This window comes from Solea senegalensis, linkage group LG2, assembly GCF_019176455.1.
Source record: "Solea senegalensis isolate Sse05_10M linkage group LG2, IFAPA_SoseM_1, whole genome shotgun sequence".
Classification (NCBI taxonomy): Eukaryota; Metazoa; Chordata; class Actinopteri; order Pleuronectiformes; family Soleidae; genus Solea; species Solea senegalensis.
Genome location: NC_058022.1, coordinates 2,913,001 through 2,938,863, shown reverse-complemented (window position 1 = coordinate 2,938,863; position 25,863 = coordinate 2,913,001). Strand labels below are relative to the sequence as shown.

Sequence of the window (25,863 nt, the reverse complement as noted above, 5' to 3'; positions counted from 1 at the left end):
AAGAATCGCTTTATTTTCTTTTTGTTCTTAAAAGGTTTGGTATAACACTTTTTTTTTATTTTTACAGCTTTAAATAAAAGGTAGGCGATCTAAGCAGTGACTCATAGTCCTGCATAACAACACCACATCATAAATTGGTGTTTTGTAGCTTTTTTCTTTCACTTTTGACACTTCAGCGAACACTTTGAAATCCAGCAAACATGCAGCTCTACTGTAATTAACCACATGCTTGGAACACTTTAGATGTTAAGTTTTTTCCAATATTGGCAGGATTTGTCACGTACGTGATTTGTCCCGATTTCTTCTTGGCGTGAATTGTAAACCAGCAGCAATATTTCCCATTTATATGCCGCATGTCAGTATTAAATTGATGCTAATTACAATTCACACCCATGCGGTGTCACTACTGCGTGTGTTTTTCCAGAGAGGATACGTAGAACAAAAGGTCAAGAACAACGGTGGTAGTGTTAGTTATATTCAGATGAGGTCGATTACTCTTGCAGGTGCTTGTTTATCAGCAGCTCCTTGTGTTGTCAGCTTTATAAAATGAAAGATAATGTTGTATTTTAAAAAAATTCCTCCTCCTTAGCCTCTTGGAAAGTGCTAAATGTCATAAAAAGTTTGCCGTAACACAGCATTATTTCAAGAAATGTTTTCATAGACATGAAACCCCCCCCATAATGACTCTATAGATGCTGTACTGTACAGTATATGCCAGGCCTTTATGTGGTGCTGTAACACTGCTATAGAAATACACCAAAAACGGAAAAGAAGACTTGCTTTCACATGCATGCACATAAAGCTAGCGGGGTTAGTTTAGAGAAGTGGGGCTAAGACATGTTTTTACTAAAAACACTAAAAATAGCACCAAAACACCAGTTCTGTGTGGATAGAAAGCCTAAAACTTTTTGCGCATTCTCCTAAACTCTAAAATCTTGCGTGTACACGCAAACTCACAACCAACTCATAGTAATATGACTCCAAATAATAGCAGTACTGCTAGATGCTAACAATTTTCACTCCGTTGTCCTAGCTATGTCTTTGTCTCTGTGTACGGACAACCTAACATACTTATATTTGGGGTTTAATTGGAAAATCATGGTAACATAAGCCAACTCAAAGAAACCCAGCACTTCTAGTCTTTAAGAATTTAATGTTATTGGAGCGTTTATTTTGCGTTTTTTTGGCTTCACATGTTTTGTTGCAGAGGTCTGAAAAAGTTGCTATATTTAAATATATAAATTGCAAATACCTTATGACATTCCACAGAACTCATAAGGTGGGGCGTGGAGTCATAAAATATGGGGTTAAGGCTGAACAATTAATTGAATTTTTATTGAAATCCAAATATGTGTGTCAAAATTGCCTTTACCGCAAATGATATCGCAATCGCAGTTCCTGTCAAAAATAATCACAATTACCCAGGTTCCCAGGTGTTGTCCACGGCCATGAACGACTTAATTATGCCAAACCAAACCACAGTTACCTCTCCCTTTGTTTTGTGTCTCAATGTGCCGTAATGAGAGGTGGCTGTCGGCGTCAATCAGGTAATTTAGTCGCTTGATGTCCAATTAGTATCTCAAGGTCCTTTTTAAATAAGCAGTTTGTCAACATTGTCAAACACCCCGCACTGTTGAGCTTGTCCTTCGCATATGGGCCAATCAAAATTTGATGAAGTGTCCAATCAACAGCGATCAGAGGGAGCCAGCCAATGCTTAAGTGACGGTGTCATGGCGTGTGTTAATGTGATTTACAAGCCGCGGTGTGTGTGTGTGTGTGTGTGTGCGCACGTGGAGTACGTCATGGAACTCTTCAAGGCGAAGAACACAATGAAACTCTTGGCCCTTGTCTTTATTAGCCTGACTGCCTGCTGGCACATGAGTGAGAGGGAGAGAGAGAGGCATTGCTTTGGTTCAAGGGAAATGAAAGTTGGTGAATCAGTGGAGAACGCACACTGAGCTGCTTCCTAATTTCTATTTTCCCTGATTTGGATTGATTAAAAATTATGATTTGCCCATTATTATCCGGAGATAGCAGCTTTTTGTCAGTGCTGTGTACTCGAAAGTCAATCTCTTCAGTGTTCTGTTCAGGGTTTTTTTAGGCATGTCCTAAAATATGGCTCCTTCAATGCACAGGAGCCATAGTTAGCAAACGCTGTGGCGATACAAAACCCCTCAGCCCACTACTGCCTTTGGTTTGCTAGATAGCTAAGATGTCTTTGTCCTGAAGATGGGACTAATCTTGATGTAAAAACACAGAAAGACTCTGTCCCCAACGTGTCAGAGCAGACAATTAAACGGGATTTAACATGATTTCAAACCTGATTTTTAAACACGTAGCAATTTTTTGAATCGCTTACATTTGGTAAGGTGGTTAGCAACACAGGTATTTTTATCACTTGACACTGCAGTAATTAAAGGAGAGAGTGAAGACTTATAAGTGTTTGGTCTGGTCATGGAATTATCATGTTGGAGAAATTCAGCCCATGTTTGCACAGTTAAATGTGAATCCTGGTCTTAGTAAAATGGTCTTATGTCAGTGAAATAAATGGGACTATTGATTAATGTTCTGGAGGGGGAATTCTGGTGCATTTGGGGAAAGCCAGGATTGACAAAGTAATTAAAAAAAAAGGGCTGGACAGACAGACAAGTCCATGGACAGTGTAAATTGGGACCATCTGACTGAGATGTTTCAGAAAATATAGGACCAAACAGTATTTCTTCACTAAGCAATAAGACTAGTAGTGTGTTTAAGTTTGTATGTATATAATCACATTTTTCCTTTATTGTGCATTTAGGATGATGTCAATTCTATTCTTATGGATAAAGTAAACTTGACTCACACTCTGTAGCACAGCACCATTGTTGTTGAGGGCTTGTTTCGAGTGCTTTACCATTAACTGTTCCAGGAACATTGATTTCCATAGAACCAGTGTTCAGAGACCGTCTTGTGGGGTAAATCCCCTCCAAGGAGTCGTACAATACTTTTCCATAACAGCGCTGAATTCCCAGGATGATTGTGCCAGTGAGTCTGCTAATGTATGGAAAGTGCCGCGGGTTGCCTTTTGTCTGCACAACAATGTGTTAAAGCATAAAGCTTGGGCTGCTCCACCACAGTGATTATTGGCCTGAACCCCAAGCTCAAGTTTTTGAAATTGCTTGGTGTAACAATGCTGCAGGAAACACAAACATTCTTGCTCAATCAACAATGGTCAGCACAGCCAAGCCGGAAAGTTCCTCAACCTCCATAAGGTTTCTGGCGGCTGTACTATCTTCTCAGAACTTCAGAGTTTAGAAACTCTTTCAAGTGGTAACACACTTAGATGACCCAAAGATTTGGGTTCCTGTTCCTCGGACCTCTATAGCCGTGTTTCCACCGAGTGGAATGGTTTGGTGTTGTACGGTATGTAGTTTTTTACATTTCCATCAGGAATAGTATCAAATTAACCGGTCCCAAACGTTCCATTCCTTGGCACCCTTCCCTTGGGGGTACCAGAGTAAAATGGTACAGTCATGGTGGAGCTAGACTACCTCCACACCCGCAGTCTATTCTCATGCAAAGCTTGACATCTTGTTAAGACAAAGGCCATGAAAAGAAGAACTGCCGGATGTCCTCCATTGTTGTCTCATGGTACGAATCCAAACGGAACCGTACCATGAGTAACCATGGAACAGAAATGCAAACAGACATAGCCTTTCTTTGTAGCTGGTTCACCTGAGCACCATTTGAATATAATTGGAATGCAATGAGAATATATTTTTGTGTACAGCTGAATTGTCGGTCAACTGCAGAATAAAGAAACAATTTTTCAAATTTTCTTTGTGTGAATGTGTCTGGAAAATTTTAGAAAACAACAGATTTCTCTTCCTACAAACAGTTGTGAGTAGTTCCAGTTGGTTTTACAAGCACTGGTTCCAAAAGCAGAAGAAATGCCTCAAATAATTGCACAGCTGTTTTTCATTTTTTGAATTTACCGTAATCATCGTTTTGGTATGAGAAATAATCTCAACCCAGATCCCTTTTAGTTTCTGTGAGACATTTGAAGAAGTGGCAAGTAAATGGACAGCGTAGCAGCAAGAGTGCGAGAGTTGGATGCACTTCATCAGTGCCAACTTAGGGACCAACATCATTGTCACCATCAAGGTCATCACTGAAAAAAAAATATGATGAGCTTGAAAGGCATATAGAAGCAGAACAGCTGGCAGAGGGACAGATAGGACAGCTGCCAGGTAGCCAGACAGAGTAATGGTCGCCAGACACTGTAATATATACCGAGGAATAAATCAACACATGTCCATAGAATGAGTGACACAATCATATAGGCAGTAAAAGCACTTTTCTGATTTTGTCAGTGCCGCTTGAGTAATGTCTGTGGAGGAGGGAAAAGAAGGGCCTGGCATTGAAAGAGAGCAGCACTGCCTCAATAAAAGCTGCCACTTTTTCCTTCCTCGGCTATGTCATCCTCTCCGTTTGCCTCGGAGCAACTCCTCACAACATCAGCCCCCATGTCAGGGCTCATCTCGCTATTATTTTTTTTCTCTCTTTTAATCGTCTTTACCCCGAACCCCAGCCCCCCCATATCTTGCAGCCTTCTTTCAAAGGTCAAATGAAGAAAAGAGGCTTATTTCTTTTTACCTGCCTGACAAATGTCTACAGATACAAGGGCAGAGTGGGAGAGTGGGGCTGATGCACTGAAGGAAAATATGAAGACAATATCCTGAGTGGGCTTTTTATCATGGCCATCAATATCATGTGTGTGTGTGTGTGCACTTGAGGAGTGGAGCAGTTTGGTTTGGCATAGTACAATATATATATATATATTTTTGGCATTTCAATTAGGAATAGTACTAAAAAAAACACAGCCCCAACTGTTCCATTCTTTGGCACGTCACGCTATGTAGCCATTTGGCACAGCCCAGACCTCACCTACCAAGTGAAGATACTCTTTTCAGTCAAAATGCAAGTTTGACTCAGGGCTTTACCATTCCAAACCGTACCAAAACAAAATGTACCATGGTGTCAACACAGCATAGTTTTTGTTACCTCTTTAGGACATAAACACTGACCTTCTCAGGACCAGTAGTCCTCATGGAGACCAAGACCTAGTAGTCTTCGTGAAGCGGAACCTCTTTTTTGAGGAATTTGAATTGTGGTCAGGTTTAGATTAAGGTTAGGCATTAACTGGTTATGGTTAAGGTTTGGGCATCTGTGTACTTCTATTTGTTGCCCTTTTAATACCTTTTCAAATGTCAGGGTCTTGTCAGGCCTGATATTCCTCAAGGAGACCAAACAAAATCTGAGAGATTATTTGATTATTCGTTAATGTGACTATTTGTAAATGTTTATTATACTGTTACCATGCAGTGGCAGCAGCAGCGAGCATTTGGTCAGTGGCCTGTATGTGTGTTTGCACAAGTAATGAATTTACAAGGTTTCTTGAATGCATCTTGAAGCTGCTTTTCGCTGCTCTAGATCATATGGAAGTCAGGAATTTTTGCCAGGGTCTTTGAATGCATCTTAATAGCTGTGAACCCTACATTATTCACATTAGCTCTCATGAAATAGTGTTTTAGAATCTTTCAATATTCAACAAATAAGCATGTAGTGCATTTTGTTTGAAAAATGCATCCATTCTACTAATTTCTGACGAGCCGGTTATGTTTAAAGCTAACATTTGAATTGTTAGGTTAAGTTTAGCCTGTCCAAAGCAATGCAAGTCAATGTCGTGTCTTAATAAGATAACCTGTCATTCTACAACAGGTGTGTTGGGAGATGTGCAGAAGTTGTTTGTTGATTTAACTCCACAACAACTCTGCCCTTGAGTGAAGATCAATTTAATTAAGACTGTAGGGGAAAAAAAAGCTAAACCAAAATAACAAGTTTTCTTTAATGAAAAGAAAATGACTTGAGGTTTCCTGTCTCATCAAAAAGGCTTCATTATCCCTCCTGAATGTGTTCTGTGGATTAGTCAGCAAAACTCTCTGAGTGCTTGTTTTGTTCCGCATCGAAATTATTTGTGAATCCATCAACTAGTTTCAATTGCAGCCTGACTAACGGCTCTTGTCATCACACCACAAATATTATGTCAATATAGAACAAATTCATTATGCTAATTTCTAACATCATTTACCAGTCATGAGCTGTCATTTAACGTTTCAGTCCTGTGAAGTGCAGGATTTGAGGCTAAAACGTGACATTTTAATGTACTTATTTTTGAATTTTGTGCATTGTTCTGTCTCTCCAGATGATGAAACATGCGTGGGACAGCTACAGACAGTACGGCTGGGGTCACAATGAGCTGAAGCCCATCGCCAAGAAGGGACATTCCACAAATATCTTTGGTAAGTCCGAGAATAACACTCCATCCCACTTCCCCACTGTCGGTGCCCGACACTGTTGAACTATCCATCCAATTGTCTACTGCTTTGTCCTCCTAAATAAGGGTCGTGGGTCACTGGATCCAATCCCAGCTGACACAGGGTGTAAGGCAGCGTAGACACTGCACAGTCCATTGCAGCACCAACATACAGCCTTTGACTCTAATCTTTATCTTCTGCATGTTTTCGGACTGCTTTTCCTCATGACAGCCCTAAGCGGAAGGTTGTGGGTTTGATCCCCGGCTCCTCTAGTCTACATGCTGATGTGTTCCTGGCCAAGTTGCTGCTGAGTGTGCTGTGATGGTGGTGTGTGAATGCCATGTGTTCAAGGCAAAAACCTGGCGGTGTAAAGTAGCTTTGAGTGCTACAAAAATACTGAACATTTACCATATTTGATTATGCCTCCCATTAGGATTAAGTTGTAATTTTCCAGCTCTCTTTATCCAGCGTTTAAATCCATGGAGCCCTTATTTTGTCAAACTATTGTTTACAATAATAGTCTGATGAAGAAGCACTAATGTCTTTATTCTAAAGCAGTTACATTCTTGGGTTCTCAATAATTACGGATGGCTTTATGACACTTCTTTGTGTCCGATATGATACCAATATCACAATCTTGAGAATCTTTTGATTCCGATAACCGTACGATACAGTCATTCCTACATCTTTTACTTTACTTCACAACTTTTCCCTAAATTTAATAAAATACACTGCCTAGTGATAATGAGGGATGCGATGATACTACTTTTTTGTGTCTGATACCGATATCAAAAACTCGAGTATCTACCGATACTGATACAGTCATTTTAGACCATTTATTATGAACGTATAAAGCCGTAAACAACACATTTGTGCTAAGTCATTTCAAAGACAATTCTCCCAACAGTGTAACAAATATTGTTCTATCTATATATTGAGATATATAGGATTTTACATTTTTATCTGTTCGATATCCAATCCAGTGTTTTGATTCCCATCCCGAGCAATGACCACTATTAAAAAAAACAAAAAAACATAATATTTTTTAACAGTGTATCAGTTATTCTGCTTCCAAAGACAAAATGAGTTTAGTTCATGATTCATTTACATGTTCTTTAGGGTTTCCAGATTTTTATCCGATTCTCTTTTTCCTGATATTAGATCCAGTGAGTCTGACCAGGATCGGACCAATACCGATACAATCGTGTCGACTCATCCTTCAACAGTAAATGTGCCTGAATAAACCCGTCAAACCGTGAAATGGTTGTAGTCAGATTTGGCACCAGGCAGTGGGAGTTAAAAACACTCTTTGAGGTCTTTGTCGGGATCCAGTCACGAGGGAAATTCCTCTTTGCAGAGAGAAAATGTTGCCACTGGCAGTGACCATCTTTCCCACAGTGGGGTCAGTGCGGTGCAGCTTCTCATCATGTGTGATTTTTTTTTTTTTAGCTGCCTCTCATGATAAAACACTGATCACACACAACTCGGCCTGCCTCACAACACCATGAGGTTGTTGTTTTTTTCAACATTCCCGAACATTTCCACTTCAGTGACTTTTAAAATAAATCACACCTTGATTATTGGTGTGGGGTGTGACATTGTGTTCAAATCTAATATTCGTTCACTGATAGACAGTCTTGTATAAAGTAACTGAAAGGCATACTTGAGTAAAAGTACAAGTATTTTACCAGAAAAGGATTTTGGTAGAAGTTGGAGCCACTTTTCTATAAAGTTCATGAGATTTACTGTACTTAAGTATCAAAAGTAGGAGTTAGGATTGAGCCATGGCGGATCAGTGAAGGGACAACTTAAACTGGAAGGTTGTGGGCTCAATTCCTGGCCCTGCTAGTCTATATGTGTCCTTAAGCAAAGACACTTAATCCCACGTGTGAATGGGTGAAAACTGTAGAGTAAAGCAGCTCATCAAGACTAGAAAAGCTCTCTATAAATACAGACCATAATACCAACTCTTCTTCTTCTGATTTTATTTGGTAGGAACGAGTAACAAAGATAGTTGTAGTGGAGTAAAAGTTTTAAGCACAATAACAAAGTATTTGTACTAAACACACATGGAATAGTCCACTCTGAACTGTTTCTGGTGATAGTGAGGGCACATACAATTTCTTCTCAAGTGCAACAGACCATACGTGGCAGATACAGTGATGTAGACAGCGAGTAAGAGAAGTTCTTGCGTGACGGAGAGAGTGAGAGAGAGAGAGAGAGAGAGAGAACTGTACTGTATGCACCACCTGAAACGATATAGTCTTGCTGTCTGCATCACTGGCTAAATCTATATTTATTACAAATGCACAATCCCCCCGTGATAGCATCTTAGCTCAAGGGAGCACAAGGTGAAGTAGCCCTGCACATGGATCCGCAATGCAGCAGTGGAGCAAATGTTATAAATCACCTTTTTTTTTTGTGTAGTCCATTATAAAAATGTGGCAGGACAAATTACTGTATCATGGTGGGCTGCCAAAATCTGGAAAATAGATAGGAAATACCTTAAAAGTTAGTTTCAAGTTAGTGTCCACCACAGGTCTGTGTCCATACAATAATACAAGTCACTTGGTCAATCACAGTTGCATTTAATTGGTCAAAAACTGGCAAAAGATGTTAAAGATTGACTAATATAAAGCCCAGTAGATACATTTCCATGTTTCCCATTTTAAACCGGAGCTTCTGACAAACACACTGGAGGTTTATCAGAATAAATATCTGCATTTCCCAACCGGAAATGTAATGCCGTCTAACATCACTAAAGCCCAGGATATAACAAGATGAGACTGTGGAAATAAAAAACTCAACTATCCGCCGGCTTTTTATTAGAACACGAATCCCCCTCCCGCGTGTTTTAAGTATTTCCAGTGATCGTAAATTCAAATGTGTCAGATTGAATTTATCAGAGGTGAACTAATCTTCCTCTTTCTTTGCTCCTCTGATTCGGCAGCAACCGGTTTTATTTCATCAGACGAAGAAAGAACCTCTAAACTAAAGATCAGAATAATAAATCTTGCATTTTTATGGTGTTTCCCAGCAAATAGAGCTGTCAGTGTAGACTTTAAATGAAAGGAGTCGTTGTATGGTGTCTGGTGATCTGGTGGTCAAGTACTTTCCTTGAATCAAAGACCGCCTACTTTATTTTGTATCTATTGCGCCCTGTGGACCTTTGAGTACAACACTATGGCTTGGATTTGACCTAGTTTTTCCTCCCCCACCTCTCTCCAGTCACAGTTCTTCAGTACTTGTAGTACTGATAAGTTATGTGTTGTCTATCTGTATTTTTCATGTAGCAGCCAGGAGAGTTAGTGCTGTGGAGTGCAGACACGGGCAGATCGGCTGCTAAGAAGAGTACACATTTTCAGTAATCGGACAATCACGTTAGTAGCTTAAAAATATGATTTTAAACTCCTGATGAACCATGACACAGATCAATTTGCGCGTAGAACTTTATCCATGCTTAATTCATCTAAAACAAAATCAAAACAACAAAGCAAGGAAATGCATACTGTGACATGCCATTGATATTTAGCTGAATTTGCATCAAATCTGATGGTTTTAGCATTTACCAACTATATCCAGGTTCCCAACCTTCAATTTTGAAAATTTCCACAGTTTATTCCTATTAATTCCCACTGAAAGTTTCCGCTTTTAAAAATTCATAAACTTGGTTCAAATTCAGTCAGGAAGTCTTGAACTTGTTTTAATTATTAAAAAACACAGAAGAAACGTGTCAAAAAGTCACCATTTTATATACATTACATATGCCCCTCCCTCTTTTGGGGTTAAGTTTTGGGTGCAGGCTAAAGCCCTCAAAAATAAGTATGAAAACTCCTAGTTTCAGTTGATTATACATTTATTTTAAAAACATAGTGATTAATTAAACATCGATGAATACATTTACTTAAAAGTTACAGACTCCGCTTTTAAAATGTAGCTTCATCCACACTAACATGTTTTAGCTTTTGCTGTGTGTACGTCTGGTTGTTCCAGTTTTCCAGAACGATCATTTCCACCGTCTATTTTACTGCGTGTCGCGCAAGGTTTCGCCAAAAGAAGATGGTCTGAAAAAAACGGGCTCCATGACAGACAGTGTAGCTGCTTTGATCTGATAACACGGCTGCCTAAGTTCAAAATAAGGGGTGATGTGATGCAGACGCATGCATCCTATATCGCCGACATTCTTTCATCTCGCTCACAGATGACGGCACGTCTTGCTCTTGTGTAGCTGTCACACTGGACAAGAAAGGTGTTAAAAATAACCCCACGTCAACAACAGGCCTCGCAGACAGATTTATAAGACGATAAAAATAAACTCAGCACTGATCCATCAGAGAGAGCTCACCGTAAAGGAGCGTCATTTTAATCAAAATCTATATTCTATATGAAAAGATATATTGTGCCTTTTTTTAATTCATTATTTAGAATCATTGTTTACTTATATTTATTCTGGAAAATCCTTTTGCCTTTCAATGCAAATTTATGCATGGGGAAGATGCGTTATGTTTGTGTAGCTGAGTGTTCATGAGTTGCCAGTTTTGATGTGTGTGTTTCCCTGGGGCTCTGTGTGTGTGTGTGTGTGTGTGTGAGGATGCATGCTTATGAGGGTTTTGTGTCAAATTGGAATGTTCCGTCTGGCAAATTGGCAAGAGGCGCTTGTGTTATTTCATGAGCCACTGCTAAACAGTGGATAGATGCAGTGGAGTGTTTGTGTGTTTCAATTTTATGGTTGTTGTTTTTTTTGTCTGTCTGAGGATTGATTAACATTGTCCTTCTCATGGTGTGGTGACAGGACTGAGCGACGTGGACAAATGAAATCAGGTCTCGGTGTATAAACTGGTTTTTACATGAGAAAAAGGAAAGGTTTTCATTCTTTTTTTGCACATATTTCAGTAATATTGCTATTGCTAAACAATATGGTGATATTCCTTCTTGGTTTCAACAGTTTTATTCCCCACGGTGACTCGCTAGCTTCTTACAGAAACCTGTTGTTCTCAACACTCTGTCGTCTTTGAGTGCATTTTTCTAAGAAATAAAAAATTAACTAGCTCACAAACACACACACAAGTCAAGCGAGTCGCAGCCTTTGCGGATAGAAAATCAAATTTTATGTGTGCGTCTGTGTAATTGTATTTGTCTGGGGTTGCCGCGATTATTCGATTATTTAGCGATTACTAAATGAATCAGCAGCTATTTGGATAATCCATTGCGCCATCCTTACTCGCGCAATGCGATAATCAGTATATCGATATTTCTCTTTTCACGTTAATGTTTTGTTGTCCTCAGTTAGTCAGATATTGTGATGTATCGCTGTCATTTTCTTGCAATATATTGATTATCAGGGAGTCGTATCACGATATTATTGGTATCGTGGACCATGTATCGCGTATCGTATCATGAGGTCACCCTGTGATCCCCACCCCTAAAAGCGCTCTGGTTCTTCATCTTCTTAAATGTAAATATTTTCTGGTTTCTTTGCTCCATATATAACAAATAACTCATTATAACTGAATAGTTTGTGGAAATACACAGATTAATGTTTTTTCAACATTTCCTCACATTTTATGGACAAAACAAGTCCTCGATTAATCGATTAAAAAAATTACATGTTAGTTTTGGACCTTTTTTGGCATAACCACAGGGCCAGTAGTCCTCATGGAGCCTCAAAACTGGCACTAATGAGGCAGAACCTCATTTCTAAAGGAACTGGTTAAGTTTATGGCTAAGAGTTGTTTAATTGTGGTTGTGTACGGTTAAGGAAAGAGATGAGGCTTTGCATTGATTTCTAAAGATCAGCATTGACCATAAAAGAAACCGTTATTGATCGACCTCCATTGCTTTTAGATCACAGCCGCTTTCTCTCCTCACACACACCCTCACACACACACTTCCAGGATACTGATATGGTTGTCAGTATGAGAAGCATGAGCTTCTTATTGATTTAGGCTGGAAACACTTGACCCTTTGCTGAGGTTGTGGCTGAGGCCGGCGTCCAGGAACAGCTGAAGTGGCTTTGTTTGTTCTAGACGGACATCGCAGGCAATGATCATCGAGCGCACGCCTCTTGTGTTTACTGAAAAACACTCTCGGGGGGATGTGGATCACTTTACAGTGATTGATCAGGACTTTCAGCGTTAGTCCACGCTCGGTGGCAACCCGAGGTTCAGCCGCCTCGGACGGAATATTAAAGTCGAATGAGTCTCTGTTTGAGCGACACAGACTGACAAACCCTATTAATTCATTTTATTGGAACTTAAACTAATCAAGCAAAACCCATTCTGTCAATCTCCTTCCAACAATGTGAAGATTTGCTGCTCAGGATTTCTGAAATGGATTTTCTGTGTAGATCAGAAGACTCGCTAGTTTCCCCCTGAGGTGCCTCTTCAGCCGGATTGTATTTTAGACTTGAAATAACCTTAGCGGAGTCTCTTCTTGTGATTCCATGTCGTCTGCCATCACACGAGAGAAGCCCCCACAGATTTAAGATGGCGCTTGCCCGGTGTTACTCCACCTCGCGACTGTTAACGCTTCATCGGTTTCCCCGTGCGAACTCTAGTCCGTCGGAGGATTTTTAATCTAAACTTGCAAGTAGAGAATCTTACATTTCTCAGACACGAGGCTTTCTCCCGCTGGCAGTTTGACATGCTCACAGCGAGTGATATCACACAGTGCCTCGGGCGAGGAGTTGCTGGAGGCCTGTTAGGTGGGAGGAGGCGGTGGAAATGATGCAAAACTGGAGGGAAGTTTGGACATCTGGCCCTTCTGCTAGTCCGCTCCTTTACAGAGCAGCTTTGCTCATTATCCAAGCCTCTAGCCTTGTCCATTATTGCATTACTTTGATTGTTTGTGTGTCATGTTGCTGTCAAGAACTGTCAGTATCAAGTAACACGGACATGTTGCGTGCATCGAGTTTTCAAATAGGCATCAAGGCACTCGAAGGGAGAAGGACCACAAATGAGCAATCGAGCATGGATGTCCAATCTGAGCCCTTCAGGAGCTGATGGATCGGCAATAGGGCTGCGATGATTATTCAATGATGCGACTATTTTATATTTTGATAATTAATATTAACACGCTTTCTGATTTTTCAGCTTCTTAAATGGGAATATTTTCAGGTTTCTTTGCTCCATATAACAAGGAAATCATTAAAACTGAATTGCACAAAAACAAGACATTTGAGAACATCGTCATTCCAGATTTGGGAAACACTGATCAACATTTTTCCACATTTTCTTACATTTTTATGTTTATAACAACAGAGCGGTCCTCAGTCTGTAGTTCACTTACACATTGAAAATAAAATTGTAGTTCCAAAATTGACATTTAATATCTGCAAGAGGTCATCAGAAAACCAAAAAATAAACCTTTTTTGGAATGGAAAAAGCTAGTTTTAGAGTCGCAGCGTCAGCAATTATCATGTTTCTTTGAAGAAAATGCAGAGATGAAGAATATTTGTTCCATTTATTTCAGTAAAAACATAACAGAATTCTACATCTACACTTCAATTTGGAGAATAGGCAGAACCTTGATGTATCAAACAGCATAGAGCTTTAAAAGGTGCCGAGGGATGTATCATCGCCTCATGAGTGTTTGTTTTTAATGTCTTTAAATCTCATTAAAATACGGGAGTCACTGTGTTGGACCAGCCAGTTTTTGTAATTACCATCAGCTCTTCTTTGTGGAGCAAGCGTAAGAACTTCCTCTCCGTGATTACCTTCATTTAAAAAAACAAAAACAAAATTATGTTCTTGTGATCAAGAGAATCTGTTTCTGAGGTAAACTGCAGTACCAGATTGATAAATACGGCTTTGATTTTGCAGCTTCTCTGATCAATAGACACTGAGGAGTGAAATCTGCTGTGGAGATTATGAATTATCTCTCGTTATATCTCTGTAGGCTTCACGTGGCTACTGCAGCGTGGAGTCGGGAGTCCGCCGTTCTCGCGGCCATGTTGCTTTATCCATTTTATTTCCCCGCAGCATCTAGGTCATGTCTTCTCATGATTGGTTCCCAGGGCGAAACAGCGCATTGTGTCTGGGAAAAAGGCTGCACAGTGGTACCATGGTAATACCCCCCTACGGGTGAAGACCAATGACTCAGACACAGCAGATGGAAACGAGAGAAGTCCCTCTGTGGCTCTGAACATATTCAGTACATACATGTCGTGCTGTAAAGGAAGACGCTTCTCTTGGTCTTGTATCGACGCGTAGCAGGATTGGTGGAACAGACTGGTACAGATAATTAATGATAAACAATGAGATATACACATGGCCAAATCAGTTATCCTTCTGGAAGGATTGCTAAATTAACAAAATGAGGTATCGCGTTCACCGTGTGTTAGACACATCATTTGATTCTGGTTCGTTTAGCACATAATCTCTGCTGTCAGCGTCTCTTCTGCCGCTCAGCGTGACAGCATCCCAACAGGAGGTGAAGGAACACTGAACGTCCTCCTGCCCGATCGTGTCTCTGCGATGTTCTGTTGCTTTGGTTGTTTCTTTTTCCCTTTTGTGAATCCACTGTTGAGGGAGCTGTTGTTGAAGTATTTATTCGGTGTAAGCGGTCCGTCCCTGTTCTGTAGAACAGTCGATAAACAAGATGTAAAAGAGGTGTATGTGAAATGGAGTGCGATGGGAAGAGTCAATTGCAGTTGTGGACAAGACTGGAGAGACACAAAGGTGTAAGGCAAGTAAGACATGGTGAGAAATTCCTTAAAATGCAGCAATTATTTCCAGCTCAGGTGTGTTTAGCTCTTGCTGTAATAAAGTGCTGATGTCATGCAGTGTATGGACAAATCGCCCTGAGCAGCCTGCAGTGACTCATCATAAAGTACTTCATCTATGATTATCTTAAACATTAGGAATGCGGCATGCTGTCACCTGGGACGTCTCATGGGTGTACACATATTCTGTCCAGCTCCAGGTTTCCCGCAGTCTCTAAACATTTAACGTAAAGGACGAGATGAAGGGAATGTTGATTAGAAACTATTTCTACTGCAATTAAATATTTGAGTTTTTGGAGAATCCGCAGAAGGCGCTTATCCCCATATCTGCCAAAATAAGCAGATATGGGGGAACCTTAAAATGCTTATTTTGAAAAACAGGTCCCAGAGTGAAAAAAAAAACCCCTCAAAGCGCCGCCCTTGCAGTTTTGTGCACTTTTAACTTTGGAAAAACGGTGATGTCATGTGCTGCGTTTCCATCATTTGGCCCGTTTAATGTTGAAAGATGTTGATTGGCTTTAGCTTTAAAAAAAACCTAGAAATGATGATGTTCTTGAATGTCTTGGTTTGTCCACATTCTAAAATTATTCAGTTTTAAGAAGCTGATTTGTCTTAATTATTGAAAATGCACTCAAACCGATTATCAAAATAGTTTAATTTAATTGATGATTAATTTAGTAATCAGTTAATCAAATAGTCGTTGCAGCCCTAGTTCGGTTTGGTAAAGTACGTTACGGTTTGGACTGGTAAAGCCCTGGGTCAGGCTAAGGTTCAGAATGAGAACCGTACCTTTACTTGTTAGGGCCTGATGGCCACGCCAGCGAGATATATGTAACGTGACATCGTTCTGGTACGATGACAACAAACGACGACATTGAACGCGACACAACAGACAACAAAGGAGGACGTCCAGCAGCTCTGCTCGGTTTGTGGCTGTTTGTCTCAAAAAGACGTCAAGTTTTGTAGAGAATGGTCTGCGGGTGTTGGAAGAAACAACGGTCGTAAGGGAGTGACGTGTTTCTGTCATCCAATCAGCTGACTGTCGTGGGTGGAGCCGGTCTAGCGCCACCCCTGACCGTACCCTAGCATTATACTCTGTATACCGTACTGTACGGAACCGTTGCACTTGATGGAATGGAAACACGGCTATCAACCCACCTCTTTGTCGCCGCCGTCATCTTCTTCCTTTCGTGTTTGGAGTTAGTACACGGCGCACAAGCTCCATGTCTTCTTTGTTTTTGGTGTATTTCTGTGGCAGCGTTACAGCACCACATGTAGGCCAACGGTGTTTAGGGTTGTGTCTATGAAGACATGTCCGGAAGCAGTGCCATGTTTTACAAAAAAAAAGGAAAATGGTTGTGTAAGGGAAAGTTCTGTTTCTGCGTGGATAAGGCCTGAACTTTTGCAGATACCACTGATGGCTTCTATTTGTGTCTGTACTGACTGGAATTGTGCCAATTTATTTTCTTTCAACTCTGCAAAAGAAAAGGATAGACTTCTACCTAAGTCTACCCTGTGTTCAATCCACGTGATAGGATTTAAAACCCTTCAAAGATGTTTCGCTCCACTCTTACCCCATGAGCATTTCCTCACCTCTTTCATATTCATGAGCTCATAGGCGCCGCTCCCCCATCAGCCCTTTGATTAAAATCTCACATTACAAATCATCAATGTACGTTTTCACGTCTAATAGAAGAATTGTGCCCCCGCTGGTCCATATCTGCCTAATGAATACAGTGATTTTTCTGGTTGGATCAGAGACGAAGTGGCAGTCTGCTCAACTGACAACAATGATGCACTTGAAAGGAGCCACACTTTTTTTTATTTTTTATTTGCCCCATTTTCTTTTTTTAGCTCATCATGCATGTGTTTGTGAATTGTCGAGGGCTGTTGAGTGTTGATGATCTCTTTACGATGGCGGCCCGAGGCCCCAAAGCTGCTTTTATTGGAGGGGAGGAGTAGGTGAGATGAGAGTTTGGGGAACACATTGTCGGGAAAATAAGCTTGATGAAATTTGCGGTGAGTCTTTGCAACGTGGTTTCTTGCTTTCTAGCTAAATTGATGAATGTTATCAGACGTTCATCTCGATATATGGTGACAGATCTCCTCTGATGCATCCTTTCTTTATTCCTGATAAATAACCCACCATGATTATCAGGCTGTCTGTATTATTTAGATTTTATGGCTGTAGCATTGTCAAAAATAGTTAGCGTTCTTGTCCCTTTTTCCCCCAAGATAACTTTCACTTTCAATACCTGGCAGTTATTCAACTGTTTAGTAATTACGGTACTGCGCTGGTGAATCTTGTCTGCGACATTGCCATTACAGGCTACCGTAATGGCTAGTATATGGGCGCAAAGCTCTATTTCTCTCTGATTTCCCGTACCCATTCATCCATCCATCTTCTACCACATTATCCCCCACATGAGGGCCAATCTAAGCTGACATAGGAGACGCCAAAGGCGGGGGTCAACACCCAGGACAGCCGTTCAGTCTTTGCAGGTTTTTGCTGAGAACCAACTCAAAAGCTGCTTCTTCTTCCTCTGCTAATTATGCTAATCTGTCTCATCTGCACCCTCTGTTGGTAGGAAACTTAATTACACAGCAGGTGAGGTCCGGTAAATATGACATGCAACCAAAAACGACACAAAACAAATAAATGGTTAGTTCATTATTAGTTGTTATAGTTCTAATCCATTTAAGGCTTAATGGCTATTAACTTGCTAACAAATGTCTGGTACAACCTTTTGTACATCATAATGCTGTTTTTTCTTTTTAATATACGAACCCCCTACAGTACAATTACAGAGCCAATCTGCTCCTGCTTGTAGTAATCTGTATATCTCCATTTAGATGGGTTAGTCTGCTTCACTAAAGCCATTCTAGCTCTGCAGAGTTGGATTTTGCTCATTTGCTGTGCAAAATGAGACTTGGGAGAGAATTGAATTCCGCCCCAGACGATAAATTAAACTATCTTTCAGAACTCTTTGACATGCCCTCGCCGCTTTACTTCCCCACTTTTTTACTTTTAGATTAAACTCGCTGCAGATCTGCCAGGGTCAAATTGGACGGTGGGGTAAAAAAAAAAAAGGAGGATTTTCCTGCTGCTGCGTCCGGCACAGATGTAAATATTATTACGCGTGGACATTTTTACTTTACAGACTTTCGTTTTTTCTTTGTTCACTGTTAACAGTCTATGCCGCCAAATGATGATAAGGTGCTGTGTCTACAAAGTAAGAAGCAATGAATAATCAGATTTTTGGAACCATTGCCCAGAAAGTTACTCTGGTCTCATTATTATTGATATAACTAACTTGCTGTGGACCTAAGGGACTTTCCCTTTGGTGGCAGAAGAGAGTCGTTTTTCCTCCAACATGCCTCATGTTTGTATTAGCGTGGCAGACATTGAGGAACAGCCTGGATGACATATTTATTTAATGACACATGTTCAATACTTAGAGATTCAGTGTTATGACAGGTTTTTTGGTGTTTTTTTTTAATGCTAAATTTTTGGCAAGTCATTACAAATTTAGGTTGGGTATGTTTTTCTGAACATTTGCACTATTTCTGCATTTATTCCTAAACTAACACAATTACGGTTGCAGAAACATTTATAGTATTGTTGAATATCTATATGATCAGAATACTTAATTGATCGATTGGGAAAATTGGGTGCATTACATTTGCTCCTTCAGAATTAAAATAACACTCAGGAATAGAAAAATATTTGCTACAGATAAACCTTAACCCATGAAATATAAACATGTAAGGAAAGTAAGTTGCTTGCTGATAAAGTTACCTTAAAAAGTCCAAATTACCCCTAAAAGAAAGTAAGATTCTGCCTTATATGTTACCTTAAAGTGTCCTAATTACCCCTTAAAGACAACTGACGGAAAGTGCAGTACTGGCTCATGAGTGACTTTCTTAGATTGATCTAATAATAATGATAATAATAATAATAATAATAATAATGAATATCGGATGAAAATCATTATTTTCTTAAAAAACAGACTTCTCAGTGTCTGAACTGGACTGGATCCAGCCTCTCTAGCTTTCTAGGCTATAATATTAAACCAGAGACTCTGAGAGGGTTTGGACTGAGACGGAAAACAAACACCAACAAACAAAGTGGCCAAACACCAGACGATGAAGTGAGTTATGAAAGCGTGACAGAGTGAGGGAGTGGGAAAGCACTGCTGCGATGTGATGAAGTACAGATGAAGAAGAACACCACCAGTCATTCTCACGTTTAACAGGTTCATGGAAAACAATGATCCATTTTTGTAGCTTTGCTTTCGGTTGTTTTCTTCACATTTTGTTACGTGTTCACCTCTTGACCGTTTGCTGTAATTAGGCGTGTGAACGTCTCAGCCAGTGGGCCTTGTGTGTGTGCGTCCTGCTGGATTTTGAGGGATTTGCTGACCTTTCTCTGGCTAAGCTGGTGGGTATATGAAACCCCGCCCCCCTCCTCCTCCTCCTCCTCCTCCTTCTTCTTCTCCTCCATCTTGAGCAACTTTTTTTACTCCCTCAAATTACTTTCCTCAAGTTACACTCTATTAATCTGTCAGCTACATGGACCTGCTTTTATCATTTTGTTCCAGATTGTCTTTAATCTAAAGAGACGCGGCACATGTAAGGGAACACAAATTGGACATTTCAAAGACCCAGTGCGCCAAAAAAAAGTTAGTCTGCTAGTTAGTAGCTCAAAGGCTACATATTCTCTGACAGGCGGGTCGATGGATAATTCAGAGGACTTTTTAGTTGTGTTTTTGCAGAGTTTATGATGGAATTCTACTTTTTGGTTTTGCCTTCAACAGATTTACTTTGTTTTGGCTTTATGGCAGTACTATGGAACCCATTTGAAGTATTTAAGCAGAACAAAACAACTGACGCTAAATGGAGTACTGCCTGTTTAGCTGTAGCCTGGTAAATGAAGACCTTTAAATTCTGGTTTAGAAATCAAGGACTCTCTACAAGACCAAAGCAATTATCTATTTTATAGAACAAATACATATGTATACATATATGTATGTATATATGTATATATGTATACATATATGTATGTATGTATATATGTATATATGTATACATATATGTATGTATGTATATATGTATATATACGTATATATACACGTGTGTGTATATTTATATATGTATATACATATATACATAGATATTTATAGATATCTTTATATATCTATATCTATATATATATAGATATAGATATATATATAGATATAGAAAAGGTCAAATCATGTGTTTAGAGGAGTCCACCAATGTTTTCTTTGGCCAATTAACTTCCACTCATTCTTGTGAGAGGCACCACCTCGAGGATTCGTGTGAAGTAGTGAACGTGGCGAGTGAAATTGGTGGAGAAATCTGTCAGAAGCTGCTGTCTTGTTTGTTAAATTGCAATATCAACGTTTGGTGGCAGGGCGTCAATCATCTGATATGCTGCTGTTTTGATGTTTTCTTCTGCACACGTACACATTTCTTGTTGTCTGTGTGTACGTGTGTATACAGACAAAGGAACACTATCAAATGACTCTATATCACATCCAGCAGCGCTGCCAAATATTGCCCCTCTGGCATCAGGCCCGGACACAGTCAGGCTGGGGTTTAGTCGGGCCGCTCATGTCGAGCGGAAGGCCCCCGTCTGACCGGGAACTCTCTGAGGTGGCAAACAAAACATAGCAGATGTTTCAAACTGCTGCCAAATGATTTGGTAACCAGTTGTTGACCAGCGGCCAGACTGACCCGCAGCTGCATCGGTTTGTGACTTGGCTTTATGTTAATATGTTGTTATTTTCCCCATTAATCGATCGGTTTTTATTCCTAAATATAACAGAAAATGTGTTTCCCATACCTCAAATTGTCAATTATTCTGTTTTTAATGATTTATTTGTTATTTGGAGCAAAGAAACCTGAAAATATTCACATTTAAGAAGCTGAAAACTCAGAAAATGCGTTTTGATTATAAAATAAACCCCACTCTGATGCCCTGGAAATAAAACTTTTTCCAGTGAATATCTGTAGACTTTTTTGATTTTGAGGGCACATTTTTTTAGTTCAGCTAATATCGAATGGCAGTTCATGTCAAATCATCGTCCGTTATTTGTCCAGCAGACATCACTGTTGACAATAATCTCCTGAATCTGAATTGGCAGAGAAACGCGGCAGCTGAGCTCACATCGGTGCAGGAGGATGTTAATCCTCAGAATATCATTTTTTGTTCCCTCTGCCAAAGCACAATCATTTATTGTGTCATCGAAAAAAAATAAAAAAAGGCCACTTCTTCCTCATGCCTAAAATGTGTTTTTAGTTTGTTTTGTTTGCCTCACTTACCTCCATCTATTCAAGCAACATTATTTATCCGCTCGGGAAATCTGATATCCATCGCTGAGATGTTTACCCGGCACAATGAAGGTGAATAGAATTTAATTTCCGTTGATCGCAGCGGCGATAAGTACCCCCCTTTTTTTTTTTACACACAAAAAAAAGAACCATTAATGATTGGGCCATTTATTCTGGACAGATGTACTCAATGAGACGCAGTTATGCATGTTTGTGGTGTCGAGTGTGACTGTGGGAGAATGAACAGCAGTGCAGCACAATGGGAGCAATAAAAACTGAAGACTGTCAATTTATGGACCAAACCATGAAAAAAATTGTATGTCGATATACTTTCTTATACCATTTGATATCAATCAATATATAAATATATATGACAAAATATAACCCATCAAAATATTGATGGGTTATTTTATTTTAGTCTATGTCCCAGATATACGTAATATATAATATGTGGATATAAAGCTGCTGCACCCAGGTTGTTTCTCTGGGCTGTGGCAATACACTGTTAATACACTCTGAAACTAAATATCTGTTTATTGTATGTATTACACGCTTAAAAAACACATTTATTTACCTTTCATTTCAGGGTAGTACCTGGTTTATTTCTTTGGCTTTTTAATGTTAAATGGAATTGACTTAAAATATTATATATTCAGCCATAACACAAATAGTTAGTGTTATTAAGTGACTTTTTTTGACTGTCATTTTATAAATTCCATGTGCAATATATATAATTATATATATTATAATATATATTAATTATTCAGCATAAAACGTATGATGATTATCAATGCAAAAGCTGTTAAAACCTGGAAAGGTCATCACAGACAATTTATCGCCATATGTCAAAATCTAAGAGCAAGTAGAGAGTGAGAAAGCAACAGATTATTTCATAATTGAAAATAATCTTCACGATACGATATGATACACAAAACATGGTCCACGATACCAGTAATATCGCGATACAGCGATTCTGTGACAATCAATAAATATATTGCGAGACAATCACATCGCGATATCTGTCTAAATGAGGAAAACAAAACGTTAACGTGAAAAGTTTAAGGTGTAGTGTTTCTCTATTTATTCACAACATTGACGACAAAAGTCAAAGGTCATAAAGTCTATGTATTGAACGTGGATGGAGCTTCTCTTAACGTAGCTTCCTCCACCATTATCCTGCTGTAAACTCCACCGGTAACTTCCACCCAAGTTTCCCCCTCGTTTGTTTGAGCAGCGCCACCGTGAGGACACATGAAGTAGTGACACTGACAGGTTTACTGCTTTCCTTTAGTATCGTATTACTCGAGGAAGAACAACGATATATCACCAAATGGATATTTTGACCCACCCCGAGTTTCAGCAATCAATACTTTCAGACCAAGGTCCGCGCAGTTATCCTTATAAGGACATCCTATAAGGATAATTAGGTTCTGCCTCATTAGGACCAGGTTTTGGCCTCCCTGAGGACTACTCTGGTCCTGACAAGGTCAGTGTTTAATCCAGAAAATGTCCTCACGTACAAGTACACACACCTGGGCCCTCCATCATCCCTCTGTTCTCCCAGGGCCGACACTTGAACAAAACCTAGAGAATGGAGACCGAATAAGATCATCACGTTCCTCTGCCTCGTGTGAATTCACACCAGAGAGCTCTGAAACCTCGTCGTCTAATGAAGCTGGCGCAGGGACCAAGAGCAGGAGCGTGACTGAGAGAGGGGTGTGTGAGACTGTGATCGATGGCGAGAGGAATCTGGACAGTTTGAGAGAGTTCACTGCGGTTAGGGGGAAGGTGTGTGGTGCAAATTCAATCACTGGGAAAAGAAAGGGTCACACACACATGTAAGACTTTTCCACTACACAGTCCCGGCACGGCTAGACGCTACACGGTTTGGTATGGTTTTCCATCACTATAGTACCTCCTCAACGTGGGCGGAGTCATCATAGCATGGCTGCATGAAACTGCCGTGATGTGGTTTTTAGATGCGACAAAAACGCACAAACTAGTGACTTGTAAAGTAGTTTGGGTGTAATTGAATCATTAGAATTAGTCACTGAACTGATAATACGACTGATTCGACTCATGATTGCCGGCTTTCAGCAGTGCTGTCGCCAAATACACCAGACTCCTCTATTAAATATATATAGATTTTAGATTTTTAGCTAAATGTTGTAAAAAGGCATGTTTTCAGGGATTTTTTAACAGTTTGCCATACGTGCACTTTGATTCTTGTGTTGGACGTTGCACTCTTGCCTCTTCCAGTGACAACACTCTCTGACCAATCAGTGGACGGCAGTCTGTTCACGTCACATTTTAGTATCGGCTCACAAAAAACAATATTAAGTACTGTCGCTAATGGAAAAGCAAAAAAACAAATACGAGTCGAGCCGTGCTGGAACTGTGTAGTGAAAAAGCGCCATTTGTGTGCACATGAGGCAACAATTCTCTAAATGAATGAAAACCTCATCTCGTCTCGGACGAGCAGGACCTGGCAACGCAAACTTTCACCCACCGCTGTTGTCAATTCAGCAAACATCTGGTGCGGTATGAAAAGGCTGTACTACACTCAGATTTGAGGGAAATTGTGACAGCAGTGTGTGTATGTGTTTAAACACAATTAAACAATACCAGGCTGAGATATAAAGACAGACAGGTGTGCAGGTAAATGGAAACATCCAGCGCCAAACGTCTGTTGGGGGAAAATGAAAATGGAGATTCAGCGCAGGTGGAAACTGCTCAAAGAAAATTTGGCTGCAGAAGGTCGAAAGAGTGAACTCTGCATCAACTTTTTCTTCATGGAGCGAACAATGGAAAAAAAGAAAAACACAAGTAGGACAGTGATGAATGAGAACAAACAGATGGTTAGTGAGGAGGAGGAGGAGGAGGAGACTGCTCAGGTGTGATTTCAAGGTTGCAACCAAAAAATAAAGTGTGCTGAACACACAAAATAAACAGACTTTGAGAAAGTTTAAGTTCTGTTTTGGTTTAAAGTTTTAGCTGAAACTACATTCAAACATCTATCATTTCACGGTCATAAATTGAATTTATTAAAACGATTTTGTCCGTAGACAGGAAGTGGTAGGAACCTGTCACGCTCAACAATCCAGCCTCTAAATAATAAATCCAGTGAATAAAAAGGATTATTACATAAATATTGTAATAACATTATCGTTTATCTAAATTAACCAATTCAATCAACGTAGGCTTTCAAACTGATGTCATACAGCTATTTCTAGACATGGCTGTGAGACGTTATATTAAACATTTAGATTATTTAAACAGGATTTGAAATATTTAACAGCAGCCCAAACTAAAAAGACTGAGGGGAAAAGAAATTTAAATTTAGCTTTAAATTAACTGTATAATGGAGACGGAGCAGTCGTTTAATGGGGCACCAATTGGAAGAACTATTCTACTACTATAATACTCATGTAATGTGCTGTTTTACATTTGTACTTAAACCAATTGTGTTTCTGCAAGATGTTTAAAGGCCCATTGTGTAACACATAAGTTTGTTTCTATAAGTTGTTCGGTTTTCGTCACCTTGTGACCAGTTGAGATTCTCAATATTCTGCAATATTGGCTCTTATTTTGTCTATATCAATATGTAAGTATATATATGTATATAAATATGTGTATATATATATATATATATATATATATATATATATATATATATATATGTGTGTGTATATATATGTGTGTGTATATATATATATGTATACATATATATATGTATACATATATATATGTATACATATATATGTATATACATATATACATACTATATATATGTATATACATATATATCCTTTAAAAATGTGATTTTAATCGTCTGAGTTATATTGATTGTTGCTTACAGATAATATCAATGGACACGATTTAAACTGTAAAAAAAATATAGAAAAAGTTTGAAACAAATGTCATTAGTATAAACAAAATCCCCCAATTTTCAGTCAAATACTAAAGAAGAATGCTATTACTATATTTGGACTGTTAGTTTTTCCAAGAACTAAGTTTGGACTTTACGATTAACTTATTGTTCGTGCTTTTTTTTTTATCACGATGACTGATAATATCCTATATTGTCCCACAAAAAAAAGAGAGAAAGTATATCAGGGCCTTAAGAGCCATGTCATGAGGACTTAAAATGTGTCCTTGGACAGGGATTATCTCTGCTGTCACTTTAACACTGACGCTGTCCACTGGCAAAGGAGAGAAGGATTTCTAGAATAATTATGGCTACACCTCCTGGCATTTCAGATTACATTAAGCCAATATCACATTTGATTTAATTTCCAGCGGCAGTGGCGATTGCTCAGTGTGGTGTATTGTGAACACAGGAAGCGTCACATTCAGGGGATGTAAGAGAGAGAGAAAAAAACAAAAACCTTGACATCAGAGGAATATTCTCTCTTCCTCTTGACAGGCGTC

At 39.4% G+C, this 25,863-nt stretch overlaps 1 protein-coding gene across 2 annotated transcripts in view; it reads left to right on the top strand.

Moving 5' to 3' along the window:
• man1a2 (mannosidase, alpha, class 1A, member 2) overlaps positions 1–25,863 on the top strand; it is a 130,692-nt gene that overhangs the window by 45,270 nt on the left and 59,559 nt on the right. For both annotated transcript variants that reach the window (XM_044017209.1, XM_044017214.1), the window contains exon 4: positions 6,245–6,341. In XM_044017209.1, coding sequence (XP_043873144.1) covers positions 6,245–6,341 — 97 coding nt within the window. The remainder of the gene's footprint in view (positions 1–6,244; positions 6,342–25,863) is intronic.